This window comes from Setaria italica, chromosome VII (genome assembly GCF_000263155.2).
Source record: "Setaria italica strain Yugu1 chromosome VII, Setaria_italica_v2.0, whole genome shotgun sequence".
NCBI lineage: Eukaryota > Viridiplantae > Streptophyta > Magnoliopsida > Poales > Poaceae > Setaria > Setaria italica.
The window spans coordinates 8,094,398-8,108,628 of record NC_028456.1 but is presented as its reverse complement, the minus strand read 5'-3'; the positions used below and the strand labels follow the sequence as shown (position 1 = coordinate 8,108,628).

The 14,231-nt window shown below is 43.7% G+C and overlaps 1 protein-coding gene across 2 annotated transcripts; it reads left to right on the top strand.

Annotated features, from left to right (window-relative positions):
• Positions 1-1,206: 1,206 nt before the first annotated feature.
• Positions 1,207-7,717, top strand: LOC101776808 (aspartyl protease family protein 1). Of its 2 annotated transcripts, none has more exons than XM_004975064.3 (10): positions 1,207-1,720; positions 1,825-1,960; positions 4,727-4,950; positions 5,035-5,259; positions 5,358-5,493; positions 5,624-5,697; positions 5,804-5,903; positions 6,012-6,072; positions 7,135-7,206; positions 7,331-7,717. In XM_004975064.3, the coding sequence occupies exons 1-10, from the start codon at positions 1,404-1,406 to the stop codon at positions 7,486-7,488; spliced, it is 1,503 nt and encodes a 500-aa protein (XP_004975121.1). In that variant the 5' UTR covers positions 1,207-1,403; the 3' UTR covers positions 7,489-7,717. The 2 variants fall into 2 exon arrangements, with proteins under 2 accessions (XP_004975121.1, XP_004975120.1); XM_004975063.4 differs by having other exon boundaries at positions 7,277-7,717.
• The last annotated feature ends 6,514 nt before the right edge of the window (positions 7,718-14,231 follow it).

Here is a 14,231-nt window from a genome sequence, read left to right as displayed (position 1 = left end):
ATTATCAAGTCAAAACTACTAGAGTACTTGAATGATTTCTCAAATATAAAATGAACATTTACTGCTCAAGAGAAGTGCAATATTTTCCCAATGAGAGGAAAAGATAGTACAAATATGCAGCAATCCGTCACTAAAAAAGAGATCCCCAAACTGAAATTACTTAAGGAACAGGTAAATTGGTTGCAGGAAAAAACCGAATCTTCAAATCAACATAATATACAAAGGCATGATAGGAGTAGGATCGTAGAAAAGTACCTCTAATGGGGCAGCTATGGCACATATCAGGATCAGGATTAGAAGCTTGGATGGGGAATACGGGAGGCAACAGATCTGTGTGACGACTTAGAAGAGAGGGTGAAGAACTAGAGAGCTCGTAATAGATGGGAAGAATGAGCAGACCCGCAGGTAGAGGACTATAAAGGGCGGTGACCTGAGCGCCTGCATCATTTTTGCTTTCCCTGTGCTTTTTCGCTTGCTCCGCGCGCTCGCCTTGCCGACGTGGGAGAGCCAAATCGGCTCGCTCGACCTGGAGAGCTTTTCCTTGCTCATGGAGGTGAGTTTACCTGGCAAAGCTAGTTTTGAGGAGGACTACCAAACAGGTATCCTTGCTAGGCAAGGTTAGGTGGGCAATAGCCTGGCTTGGCAAGGGATCCAAAGGGAACCTATGTGCGCTTGTAGAATTAATATTAATTAATCTTCGCAGCATAAGAAATACCAACAACATGCCTCCATAATGACCGGTTAGATAATATGATGATTTTTCTGTGAAAAAGATAATATGACGAATGATTTCATGCTATCTGTTTTTTTTTGGTTTTCATGTACAAGATGAACGGTTTAAGAAGATATAGATGGTATCACGTGGGGTATCTGGGCATGACAATGCGCTTCTGGGAGGACAGCATATTCACAAGCTGCGTCACTTCTTATCTTCGTGGTTGATGGCGAGAAGGCAGCAAGATTTACCGAACCCAATCAAGGTTCTTGTTTTCTCGGTAAACATGAGAAAAGTGATACGAGATGACCTTGCCCACCATGGATATGAATTCCACGGCTCCAAACACGCTAATATCATCGCTTCTTTCAATCGAGGGGCCAAACAACGAAAGTTAAAGAAGGGAATTCCACCCGACCAAAGTCTTACCAGGTCTTTAACAACCCACGATTCTGAATGAAAGCAAAAGCAAATAACAAGCGTCGGTAGTCTGACAAACCGAAAGAAAAGGAAAATCTAAAGCAGACCAACCCAGCGCAGCGCGCAGCGCAGCGCACAACGCACCGCCAATTGCGCCGCCGCCGTCACTCCCGCCGCAGGAGTGTGAACCACGCCGCCGGTCGCTGCCGCCGCCCAATCAGCTTCATCCGAGCCCCGATTCACCGGATCACATGCGGTCACCTCTCAGATGATCTCCCAACTCCTCAACGCTTTGTTCCTGTTCCTGCTTTTTGCCGCCGCCGCTTTGGGCCCCGGCGGCGCTGCCCAGGCGACGCCGTCGCTTGAGTTCCACCACCGGTTCTCCGCGCCTGTGCGTCGGTGGGTGGAGGCCCGCGGGCGCGCGCTCCCCGGCGGGTGGCCGGCCCCCGGCGGCGCCGCGTATGTCGCCGCCCTTGCCGGGCACGATCGTCATCGCGCGATGTCGGCTGCTGGAGGTAGCGGCGAGGCCCCTCCGCTAACGTTTGCAGAGGGAAACGCCACCCTCAAGGTCAGCAACCTCGGATTGTAAGGCTTCTCTCTGTGCCCCCTCGGTTCTCAAAATTGTGTATGCTTGTGCTGTATTGGAGAATTTCACCTGAAATGTTATATTTGTCTGGGTTCTTGTGTAGTTTGCACTATGCTCTTGTGACCGTAGGCACACCGGGGCAAACGTTCATGGTGGCACTGGACACTGGAAGCGACCTCTTCTGGTTGCCATGCCAGTGTGATGGCTGCACGCCACCAACAACGGCTGCTTCTGGATCAGTAAGAGCTCCTCTTTCAGAATATTGATTAGGTGATTGTGCAGGACTCAGAGTTGAATTTCAATGCACGTTGCCTGTGTTACAAGAATTCTAGCATGAACAGAATGTGAATGGTTAAAGTAGGATTTCATTCCTGCTAAAATTAGTTCTGTATGCTGTCTACGAACCATTGGATGTCATTTGTGTGCTATTTCTTACATTTACCTCTCTTCCAGGCAACCATTTCGTTGTTAGGGACATTGTGAATCTAATGCTTGATCTGTTTCTCTTGTTGGTTAATCAAATAGTCAAGTGGTGTACTTAACATCATCTCTAAACACTTCTTCATCATATTTCAAGACTCTAAACTGAACTTGTGAGGCTCATTTTCATTTGTTAGCACAATTTGGTGGCTGTGTTGATTCAAATGGACATTTATACAGTTTGATGACTATTACCCATGTACTAGGCTAGATGTATATCATGCATATCACTGTGAATAGAATTTGTGGTTCAGGACACTATTCTGTTTTGTGGAGGAGGCTGCTCACATGGCACTACATTTAAAACTCACCCATTTGTGCAACTGATACCAAATTCCATTATCCAAGACAAGACAAGGCTGTGAAAAGAAAATTTTACCATTGCACTGCAATGATACTGTGCCCAACATGAAAGATTCTTCTTCCTCCAATGTCTCCCTTGTCCCAGACTCTCTTTTTTCTCGAACAACGCAGGAGAGATGCGTGTCATTTTATTAAGATAGGAGAACAAACAAACAAAACAAGTACAACAAGCCAGGCTTAACAGCCCAAACCTGAGCACCAACCCACTCACACACACATACACCACTACACCCTTAACTAGCGAACAGACGTGCCACGGACAGAAATAAACAAGACCAGACCAAGGGAAAACTAATCTTGGGGTGCCACTGACCCTGCCAGGAGTTCCCTAAGCTTAGAAGCACTTGCCATGCACCACACGGTGTATTCGTTGGCCACATTTTGGAGAAGAGTTTGATGGTTAGGAGAAGATCCCTCAAACACACAGGAATTCCTGTGTTTCCAAATCTCCCAGGCCACAAGAATGATGAGGGAATTAAGTCTTTTTCTCAATTCCTTTGGCACTCCCCTGAGAGCCGATCCCCACCAACTAGAGAAACGAGTTGTCAACAATGTGGGAGCTAAACCATCCAAATTCAGATGGTGTAGGATCAGAAACCAGACCTGCCGACTGAAAACACATGAAACCAACAAATGCTGAATAGACTCCTCAGCCTGGTCACATAATAGGCAGGCAGTAGGATGGGGGAGACCACGTTTGGCTAACGGTCTGCAGTCCAACATCTGTTATTCATGGCCAGCCATAAGAAGAATTTGCAACGCAAAGGAGCTCAACTTTTCCAAATCCTCCTCCATGGTGCGAATCTGATTGTACGAATGAAGAAAACTGCATACGAAGACTTGCTGCTGTATCTCCCCGACTGGGTCAGCTTCCAGCGATGTTGATCAGGAACCTCATGCTGCAGATTCAGATCATCGACCAAATCCCAAACTAGAAGATATTCAACAAGCACCTGAACTTTTAGAGCCCCCTTAATGTCATCCACCCAGGTCCTATTTTGGAGCACTTGAGCCACAGTTTTGCTTCATTGCCCTTTTGGAATTGCCTTGTACAAGTTAGGTGCTAATTCCTCGATAATTTTATCATTCAACCAGCGATCAGCCCAAAAAAGGACAGACTCACCATTCCCTACCATTGCTTCCACTGCAATGTTGAACAGCGCTCGAGCATTCTTTGGTACAGTAAATTGGAGACCAGCCCATGGCCTATCAGGGTCTCATTTTTGGGCCCAGAGCCACCGGATGCGCAGAGCCCAGCCAAAGAGTTCCAGATTATGAACACCCAGACCGCCATACTCCAGCGGCCGTTGAACCCTCTCCCAAGAAACAAGACAGTTGCCTCCGTTCGCCTGTTCTTGCCCTTTCCAAAGAAAGCCATGATAGCTTTGATTGCCCATGTTGGGAGGTCCAGAACTATCATAGAATATATGGGAGAAGCTGTCAACACTACTCTAACCATAACCAAGCGCCCAGCCCTATTCATCAAAGAAGCCTTCCAATTTGGAAGGTAATCTGCAATCTTGTCAATCAGAGGCAGGAACACCTCTTTGGATGGCTATGGTGAGCGGAAGGCCAAGGTAGGTGCAGGGAAATTCCTTAGTTGCACAGGCCAGGATATCTGAGGTATTCTGAATGTCCTCCTCTGAACAATGGATGGGAGATGCCAAGCTTTTTGTCAAATTGGTACGAAGACCTGATCAACTCGCTCCTTTCTACCCTAAGTTCACTTTTTTCTCTCTTTTATCTTCTCTACTCATAGCTCATCAAAAACTTGAAGCCACCCACTATTGTCGATTGCTATAAGTGGTGTCAGCCATCGGCCTACTACCTTGGTGTTTTTGCGGGCATTTTTTTCTCACAGTTGCAGTTCATTTGCCTCCATGGAGTTTTGTCCAAATAAGCCCCATGTTTCTTCTTTGACATAGTTAAGATTAGGTAGAGCATGTATGCCATGTTCAAAAGTGAATGATTTTGTGATCGTGCATTGGGTGATGCGCTTGTTTGTTTCCTCTATCTGGGTGATTTGGTTGGTGCTGAACTACTGATGTGGAAATTGATGTATGACAGTAACCTTTTTTATATATATATTGACAACAGACTATATCTATGTCTTTGAAATTTATGTTTAGTTTCTTGTATGTCACTAACTATCAGAATTTCAGGCTTCCTTTTACATCCCTGGTACGTCGTCAACTAGCAAAGCCGTTCCATGCAATAGCAACTTTTGTGACCTTCAAAAAGAATGCTCCACAACATCGCAATGCCCATACAAGATGGTGTATGTGTCTGCGGGCACATCATCTTCTGGATTTTTAGTTGAGGATGTGCTTTATCTCTCAACGGAGAATGCACATCCTCACATTCTCAAGGCACAAATAATGCTTGGGTAATCATTTACCCTGGAGTCTGGATCTACTTCAAATGCATTCAATGTGGTATTTGATATTTTTTTTTGTTTTTTGTTCTTTAGTTGTGGACAGACTCAAACTGGATCATTTCTGGATGCTGCTGCTCCTAATGGTCTTTTTGGACTTGGAATAGATGAGGTTTCAGTTCCAAGCATCTTAGCGCAGAAAGGTCTGATACCTAACTCCTTCTCAATGTGCTTTGGCCGTGATGGTATTGGGAGAATCAGCTTTGGAGACCAAGGAAGCTCAGACCAAGAAGAGACACCTCTTGACATCAACCAACAACAGTGAGCAAAATTTGTTCATTTACTTGCCTCTGCAATTATTCTTTGCTGGTTTATCTTTTGCCTCCTGTTAATTTTGCATTGTTTTGATTATTTCTTAGTCCCACATATGCCATCAGTATCACTGGGATTGCCATTGGAAATAACCCAACGGACTTGGAATTCAGTACTATTTTCGACACTGGTACCTCCTTCACATACTTGGCAGACCCAGCATACACATATATAACCCAGAGTGTAAGTAAATAATCTGATATGGGAATCTTTCTTTGCCAAAAAGATAAGATTTTCATCGAGATTCAAATTTGTATTTTTTCAAAAAGACAAGAGTTTTTCAACCAATTGTTGCTTTGTCATCCATTTTCAGTTTCATGCACAAGTTCAAGCAAATCGCCATGCTGCGGACTCGAGAATTCCTTTTGAATATTGCTATGATCTGAGGTCATTTATGATGTGATATACACAAACATTACTTTATATATTTTGTCATTCCTGGTAAATGACATGGGCTAACTTGTCGGTAAATGACATGGGCTAACTTGTCCAGCTCTGGTGAAGCAAGGATTCCAACTCCTGATATAATCCTGAGAACAGCAAGTGGAAGTCTGTTTCCTGTTATTGATCCAGGGCAAGTAATCTCTATTCAGGTATTTTTGAGATCTTGATTCTTGTATGTGTACAGTTTTATGTACTATAAGCCTGAAGTAATGCTTTTATTTGATAACATTTTCTCACCATTTGTATTTGACATCCAGGAACATGAGTACATTTATTGCCTCGCAATTGTCAAGAGCATGAAGCTCAATATTATTGGGCGTAAGTTTGCTACAGTACTATAACTCTTCAGTTATTATTGGGTGGTTGCTATGATGTTATACTATTCTACTCTTTTATTATTTTCCTTTTCCGGGGCACAGTAGTTGGTTCTTTTCCGGCCCCAAATGGCTTCAACTGTTTTACAGTGATGAGGGAATGTGTGCATCAGCAAATTAGCGTGCTTATTCTTTTTCCTTATTATTGCCAGTATCAGCGTGCATATGGTGTTTTTTTGACTTGTTCAATCTATGTCCTAGATATATATTCTCTGGTTTCTTTAAATTGTAGCAACTCATGTTATTTATGATCTGGGTTGATGTGGCATCACTTATTATGGTTTACAAACATATGATATGCTTCTAACAGTGGTTTCAAAGCTGTGATCATGATCACTAGGTGGTAGTTGTGACTAACTTTGAACTGGATGGAGCCCATTCGTTACAAGTAGAAAAGAATATGCTGTACCAAGTGGGGGACAGCATCTGTTGAAACCATAGTAAAAGTCTATATAAAATTAGTGTAGGGGCCATCAGTTTGGTTGAAATCACATTCATTTAGCTTGAATATTGCTTGCTGATTTGTTAATGTAAAGTACTCCAGAAAGAATGGGTGGACACTAAGGTTTCGGGCCACTGGAAATCTTGGACCAGTTGTTGTTGTGCAACATCAAACAAAAATTATAAAATGGCCAAATTCGAAATTTGTTTTCTTTTTTTTTTGTTAATTTTGTGATTGAAGTAATGGAGACAAAAGAAATCTAGGGAAAATCATGTGATCTAAAAAGGCAAATGCTTGTCAAAATTAAGAACAATCAAAGTTTCTGACTAACTTACTGAGTAACTGAATATGTCATGAAATTATAAAATTATTTGTCCAATCTATTTTGAATTTCTACTGCCAATATGAGTGTTCTGTAAATATCCATGTAGCTATGTGTGTCAATCCATGTGAATTAAACCCACCCGGCTAAATAAACGGTGATCTGATTGTTCAAGCTTTTCATGTACATGTCATGTATTTTTTTTGTGAAAGAGTACAACTTAAGTATATTCTCTTTTCCAGAAAACTTCATGACTGGTCTTCGTGTGGTGTTTGACCGAGAAAGGAAAATTCTTGGATGGAAGAAATTCAATTGTAAGTAAAACATGCATCACACCCTTCAGTCCCAAACTGATTTGCTTATGATTTGCTATATGAAATGAAGGTTATGATACTGATAGTTCAAACCCTCTCTCCATCAACTCACGGAATTCGTCAGGTTTCTCACCTTCCACGCCTGAGAATTACTCTCCTCAGGAAACAAGGAATCCAGCTGGTGTTTCCCAGTTGAGACCCCTGAACAATTCATCTCCTTTAACGTTACATGATAGCTTGCTCCTGATGCTTCTTTTGGTCCACTTGTTCATTATGCTCTGATTCCTCTGGTTGGTTTTGGGTTGATCCGGCTGTAAATTAGTTCTTACTGTAAAAATAGATACTGTTACTGTAGAGCTTGACTAGGTAGTACAGCATAGAGACACCATTGCTTAGTGCTTACACGTTCTGTAAATTGGACAATAGGAATTAATTGTGATGCCGATTTTTTATGGCTATATACACGCCCCTTTCCATACTTTCCTCTTTATCTTTTTATTAAAGGATTTTACCGCAGCTTTTACCGATTCAATTTGGGTAAAAAAAGATGACGTTCGAACAAGAAGGATTAGCACAAAAGAACCTGTTCTGCTCGTACAAGTTTTAGTGACCTGTTATAGTATCTGATAAAGGTTTATGTATCACAAAATGCAAATGCATTGACTTTGTACACAATTAAAAAGTTAATTTGTAACCCAACTATGCATAAGTTTGTTTCTATACAGCACATGGCTTCATACAGCGGTTTCTAACATGCGTCTGAAAAACACAGGCTTGTGCATCTAAAGTATAAACAGAATAGAATAAACTATTATTGTCAGTAGAGAATCAAAAGCACCACCGAGAGTGGTCTGTTAGGACTTAGGAGCACATACTAAAGCAGCAAACATGGAATACTGCTCAACTGCTGGCACCTGATATACAGGAATTCCATCATTGGAAAACCCATCTTATTCCGCCATCCACTCGTCCACTCATCAGCGAGCTCGGCACCTCGGCTAGGGTGACCGTAACTCCGTCGTACTGTCCGTCATCAGTGATCTTCCCCAGCGACGACGAGAATTCAAGCTGCACCCCCTGCATAACATCCTCATAGGACTCATCCAGATCCTGGGAGGTCAACTGGTGGTACTACACTAGCTGCATCAGGCTCTGGCTTTCTCCTGTGCAGCCGTGACTTCTCGGCGTGGTAGAGCATCCAATACATACGCCATCCCAAAAGACTAACGAGTCCATCACAAGACGACATGTAGCACAAAGATGTTGCAATTAGCCTGTCTATTTATTTGGTGCTCAAATATGGTGCTCAAAAATACATGAGAAAGGAATGAAACAGCAAGAAATAAATGGCTAAAACTCAAACAGGCTCAAAACCTCCTAAATAGCCCAGAGTCTAAAACGGCCTATTGTGTTCCCATGCGCAGCTCCCCTTATTTGCACATGCGGTCCAGCCTAGTGTGACCTGTATACTCATGCGCGTACGAGTGTGCGGCCTGTTTTGCTTCGGCTCAGCTCCCTTATCGGCACGTACACGGTCTGGCCCAACACGGCCCAACTAACGGCTTAACTCAGCTCGGCCCGACACGTGCTACGCACGCGGCCTCCTTCCCCTAAACCTAGAATCAGCCTGCTAGTGGCCTGCACCAACAGCCCATTAGCAATCCAAACCTGAATTTTTTTTATATTTTTTTTTCGATTTTGCAGAAATATATAGTCGGATGAAAAAATTGCAAATCTAGGCTATTGCCGCCGGCTGGGCCAGCGATAAGGCCTAGTAAGGCCCTCCCGCCCAACGGTCAACAGGCGCCGTAACTACCGCACGCGATTCGAGGCACTGTCGCTGGTCCGCCGTAAATGCCGCGTGCGATTTGAGGCACTGTCCCAGCCCAGGCGGTGGTAAGGCCCTTACTGTCGCCTCAGCCGGCGATAACGCGCTTTCCGCCGCTTGGGCCGGCGACAGTCGCCCCCTACAGAAGCTGCCCGTGCCCCTCCCCTCCCCCCGCACCAGTGCAAGCTAGACCGAGCGCCAGGCAGCGCAGAGAAGAGAAAGAGGAAAAGAGGGAAGAAAAAAAAAGAAAGAGAGGAGAGGAGGAGGAGGGAAGAAAAAAAAGAAAGAAAGGAGGAGGAGGAGGAGGAGGAGGGAAGAAAGGAGGAGGAGGAGGAGGGAAGAGAGGAGGAGGAGGAGGGGGAAGAGGGAAGGAATTTCTTCCGTCTTTCTCAGATAAATCTTTTTAATCTCGTAGTTTAGTTAAGTATAGTATAGTATAGTTTAGTTTAGTTTAGTTTAGTTTAGATCTAGATTTAGAAATATTAGTGGATCTGAGATTTAGAAATATTAGTAGATCTAGATTTAGAAATAATAGTGGATCTAGATCTAGACTTAGAAACTTTTAGCTGTATTTAGATATAGGAAAATGTAGCTTAGTTAGTATAACTGATTTAGCTTATATAGTAAAATAGAGTCAGCATTATTAGATTTATTTGTTATGGTAAATGCCTATGATAAATGTAGTTAGTAAATTTTGATATTTTGGTTAGGTATTACATTGTAGTTTTTAGGTGACAATATTAGATTTGTTTGTTCTGGTAAATGACTATGATAAACCTAGTTAGTAAATTATAATTTTTTGGTTAGATATTCGAATATAGTTTTTTGGTAACAATATTAGATTTGTTTGTTCTGGTAAATCATTGTGATAAATGTAGTTAGTAAATTATGATTTTTTGGTTAGGTATTACAATATAGTTTTTCGGTAACATTATTAGATTTATTTGTTGTGGTGCATGCCTATGATAAGGTTAGTTAGTAAGCTTGGTTTAGTGTTACATAGTTGTTTGTTTATTCAATTAAGGTCGTTATTATTGTTAACTTATGTATAGTGTTGAGATTAATTTGGACTGTCTGTTTCATGTATGTTGCCAGGCATGTCGGATAGTGTAAGTATTAAGTGTACTATGGGCCGGGGGAGGTTAGATATGGTCCAGAAGGGGTAGATTTGAGTGGATTTTCCTATTTCACCAAGTGTGTTCCAAGAGCAAGAGAGAAAACTTGGGGGGCATATGCTAGTGGCTTTGTAGGGACTTAGGTGTTGACAGAGATCAAGCGGATGTGTCTATGAGGGTTGTAGTGAAAAGACGGCCCGACATAAACTCTTGGGAGTTGGTTTCGCTTGAAGGAATTCTGAGGTATCGAGCTTACATAAATGGTTTCACGAGAAAAGATTTACCAATCATATGGTATGTCCAATTTTTCATGAAGGGTGGACCTAACACTCATATTGAACAACAAGTCGGAGGTGATGAAGTTGAAGAGGAAGAAGATGTGCAGAGTAATGCGGGTGGAAATGAAGAACTTGATTACAAAGAACAAGAAGGTGGAGATGCAGAACATGATGTAGCATCTCAGGAACCAACTGGAGAGGCTGATGAGGGGAAAGAAATTCCTAAGTTAGTAGAGCAGATAGAGATGGAAGGAGAGGAGGCCAATGGTGCTGTGGATGAGGACTCGTCCGATGAGGAAGACGATTATCCTGTACCGTGAAATTGGTCAAATTATGACCATTCCGCCCTACAGGTCAATGTTGGGGAAAATATTCATTGGGAGTACAGGAAGAATGAGGTATGCGTGGGGGCTGTGTACCAAAGTGGGGATGAAGTGAAGGTGGCTATTAAGAGATGGTCCACTTTGTGTTTGCAGCGTCAGTTCAGGGTGGAAAAGAGTAGCCCGAAGGTGTATGATGTCCAGTGTGTGCGAAATGATTGCCCATTCAGGGTGCATGCATATAAGGGCAAATGGAAGGATTACTGGGAGGTGACTATAGTGGTTGAGCACCAATGCTTGCTGGCTGAATTGGAAGGAACACACCGCAACCTCACTGCTGAGTTTGTTGCTCAATACATGTACCCTCAGATAGTGGAGAATCCAAGCTTCGAGCTCAAGTCCATTATCTGTGCCATAGAGGAGAAGTTCAAGTACAAGATCAGCTACAACAAAGCTTACCGTGCTAAGCAGAAGGTGCTTGAGATGAAGTTGGGTATATTCGAAGCATCCTACGACAACCTCATTGCCTTGTTGTACACCATTTGCCAGAGAAATCCTGGAAGCTTCTACGACTTGAAAGCATATCCAGTTCTTCAGTTTCTAGGCAAACAGGTCCTACAGCGGTCATTCCTTGCGTTGGGTCCTTGCATTCAGGCTTTCCGGCTTTATCGACCAGTCATTTGCATTGATGGCACATTTTTTACTGGAAGGTATAAAGGGACAATATTGACAGCTATTGGGACTGATGGCAACAATCAGGTGTTGCCGCTTGCAATCGCTTTTGTGGAGAAGGAGTCTGGAGATAACTGGTATTGGTTCCTCGAGAGGGTGAAGAACATGATTGTGTTGGACGTCGAGGGGGTCTGTCTCATTCATGATTGGCACAAAGGCATTATACAAGCAATCGACGACCTACAGAATGGAAGTCAAGAGCATTTCAAGGCGCCGATATGGCCGGACTTGAAGAGTAGGTGGTGCATGAGGCATATGGGTGCGAACTTTCACAGCCAATTCAAGAACAAGACCCTTATGAAATTGTTCAAGTGCTTGTGCAACCAGAATCAGGAGAGGAAGTTCAACCTGCTGTGGAAGAAACTTGAGGACCTCACCAAGAAGCAATGTGAGAAACTAGTGAAGAGGGTGGTCAATAGTGAGGCCGACCAACCTGTGTCTCTAGAGGACGTCGGGCTCGACGGTCCAAATGTCAGGCGAAGACGGGGAAGATCCATCAAGACCTTCTCACAGTGGATTGAGAATGAACCGAAGGAAAAGTGAGCATTACTCTTTGATGATGGAGGTGCACGGTGGGGTATAATGATAACAAACCTGGCTGAGGTTTACAACTGGGTCCTGCGCGATGTTCGTGGCCTGCCCCTTGTTGCTATTGTGGAATTTTACCTTTACCGCACCATGAAGTATTTCAGGGAAATGTACCAATTGGCTGATAACTCAATGTGTGACAACCACATAATATTTGGGTACAAGATGACAGAGTACATGGAGGAAGCAATTAAGAAAGCTCATTTGCATCGTGTGAAAGAAGTGGGAGCCGTCGAACGCTGGTTCGAAGTTGTTTGCAGGGACAAAGTTCGAATGGGCAGGAGGCGCGAGACACACACACATGAATGCATCCTCAGGAATGAAGGGTGTGTTTGCTCTTGCCACAAGCCAAGGTTGCTTCACAGGCCTTGCACCCATGTCATTGCTGCATGCTTCGAGGCGGGGGGCCTCCAACCCTGTCATTTCATGCCGGACTATTTTCTCAAAGAAACCATATGGCAAACTTGGAGGAACGAGGTTTATGGATATCGTTTACTGGGAGACTTTGTCAATAATCCTAGGAATGCTGCCCTCTACATTCCTGATCCTAATCCAGAAATGTGCCAAGGAGTGGGACGACACGGGAACAGACGTATCCGTAATGACATGGATCAATCTGAAGTAGGTCCTGGTGTTCGTCTATGCTCCAAGTGCCATGAAGCCGGTCACACTTACAAGAACTGCACGGCAACGACGTATGGAAGTGCGAGCACCCAAGCTGCATCTAATAACTAGTAATGTAATGTACTTTCTATCTTGAGTTGTGTTATTGTAACTTGAGTTGTGGTCCTTAGGTAATGTAATGTTTATTTGTCGTTGTGGACAAGGACATAACGTATTGTAATATTTATCGTGGACCCTTCTATTTGTAATGATTCATATGCGCCGTAAAGTTATGCTATTCATTTGCAATGTAACGTAATGCAATGTTATATTTCCTTTACGTGTTTAGTTCTTTATTTCTTTCAATACCTGTGTTGCAGGTATGGCGGCGCACCCAGGTCCACAGGGGTACCATACCCCTGAGTTGCTTGACCCTACCTTGGACGGCCAGCGCAGGTCGTTCCAGTCAGCCATAGTTGGTACCACCCTAGGCACGTTTCGGGCTCGTATCCTGCTTGTGACCATGTCGATTGACCGACGTTGGATCTCGAGGTACATCATACTTAGTAATACTTGTGTGTTAAGTTCAACGATTAATTTGTGTAAACTAATTAATTTTTTCGTGGTACAGGTTGAGTGCGGCAGGCCTTCTCCCTGTGGCTAGGCTTGTGGAGGGCGACATGGTCGACAATTCAGCGCGACGTGGCGGCGAGAGACCCACATGGTTGCAGTTCGACATGTCACTGCTAGCAGCTCTGCTGGACCGGTGGCGGCCGGAGACGCACACCTTCCACCTCCCGGTCGGTGAGTTGACCCCCACACTAGAGGACGTCTCGATGCTACTTGGCCTTCCCTGTGCAGGGGCCGCCGTAGCCACGATGGACGTCCCACCTGCCTGGCGTGACGAGCTGCTGGGTCGATTTGCGGACGTTCCCCTCATAGACGGTGCCCCGTAGTACCACACTTTCAGCAACTTCCACGGCCCGACGAAGGCATGGCTCCAGCAGTTCAGTGTGAGTATTTAATTAGCAGCAAGTTCAAATAATTTTTGTCAATTTTTCTTATTGTTGACACAAGTCTGGAATTGTTTTGCAGGCCGAGTACATGAGAGAGGACGCAGATGAGGCCACAGTAGGGCATCACTTGGAGGCGTACCTGTTGTGGCTCTTCGGCTGGACCCTATTTTGCACGTCGCAGGGGAACTCGGTGCCTAAGCACCTTCTTCCTTACACGAGGGCCATTGCGGAGGCCCTGCTGTAACAACTCTACCTAATTTAAGTGCTTTTAAAAGTAAAACAGTGGTTAATCCCTAATTAAAGAGGTGAAATGACCATTTTAACCCTAAGAAGCTCTTTTTGGAGTTTGAAATAAAACATGAAATTTTATATGCAAACTTAAAATTCTGCCCAAATAAGAGTTGTAAAACTTTTAATTTCAAACAACTTTTGTTAAAGGAAATTTGACTAATTCAGAGTGTAAGGAAGTCAAAAATAGCAATCAAAACCGGAGTATTAAAGAACCCTATAAACCTCCTAAATAAACCTCCGAAGTCCTGGAATTC

Excerpts from the sequence above, each read along its gene's own strand:
- LOC101776808 (XM_004975063.4), top strand. The coding sequence starts at position 1,404 with ATGATCTCCCAACTCCTCAACGCTTTGTTCCTGTTCCTGCTTTTTGCC. Across the intron at positions 5,904-6,011 it reads GGCAAGTAATCTCTATTCAG|GAACATGAGTACATTTATTG; the intron begins GTATTTTTGAGA and ends TTTGACATCCAG. Across the intron at positions 6,073-7,134 it reads GAAGCTCAATATTATTGGGC|AAAACTTCATGACTGGTCTT; the intron begins GTAAGTTTGCTA and ends TCTCTTTTCCAG.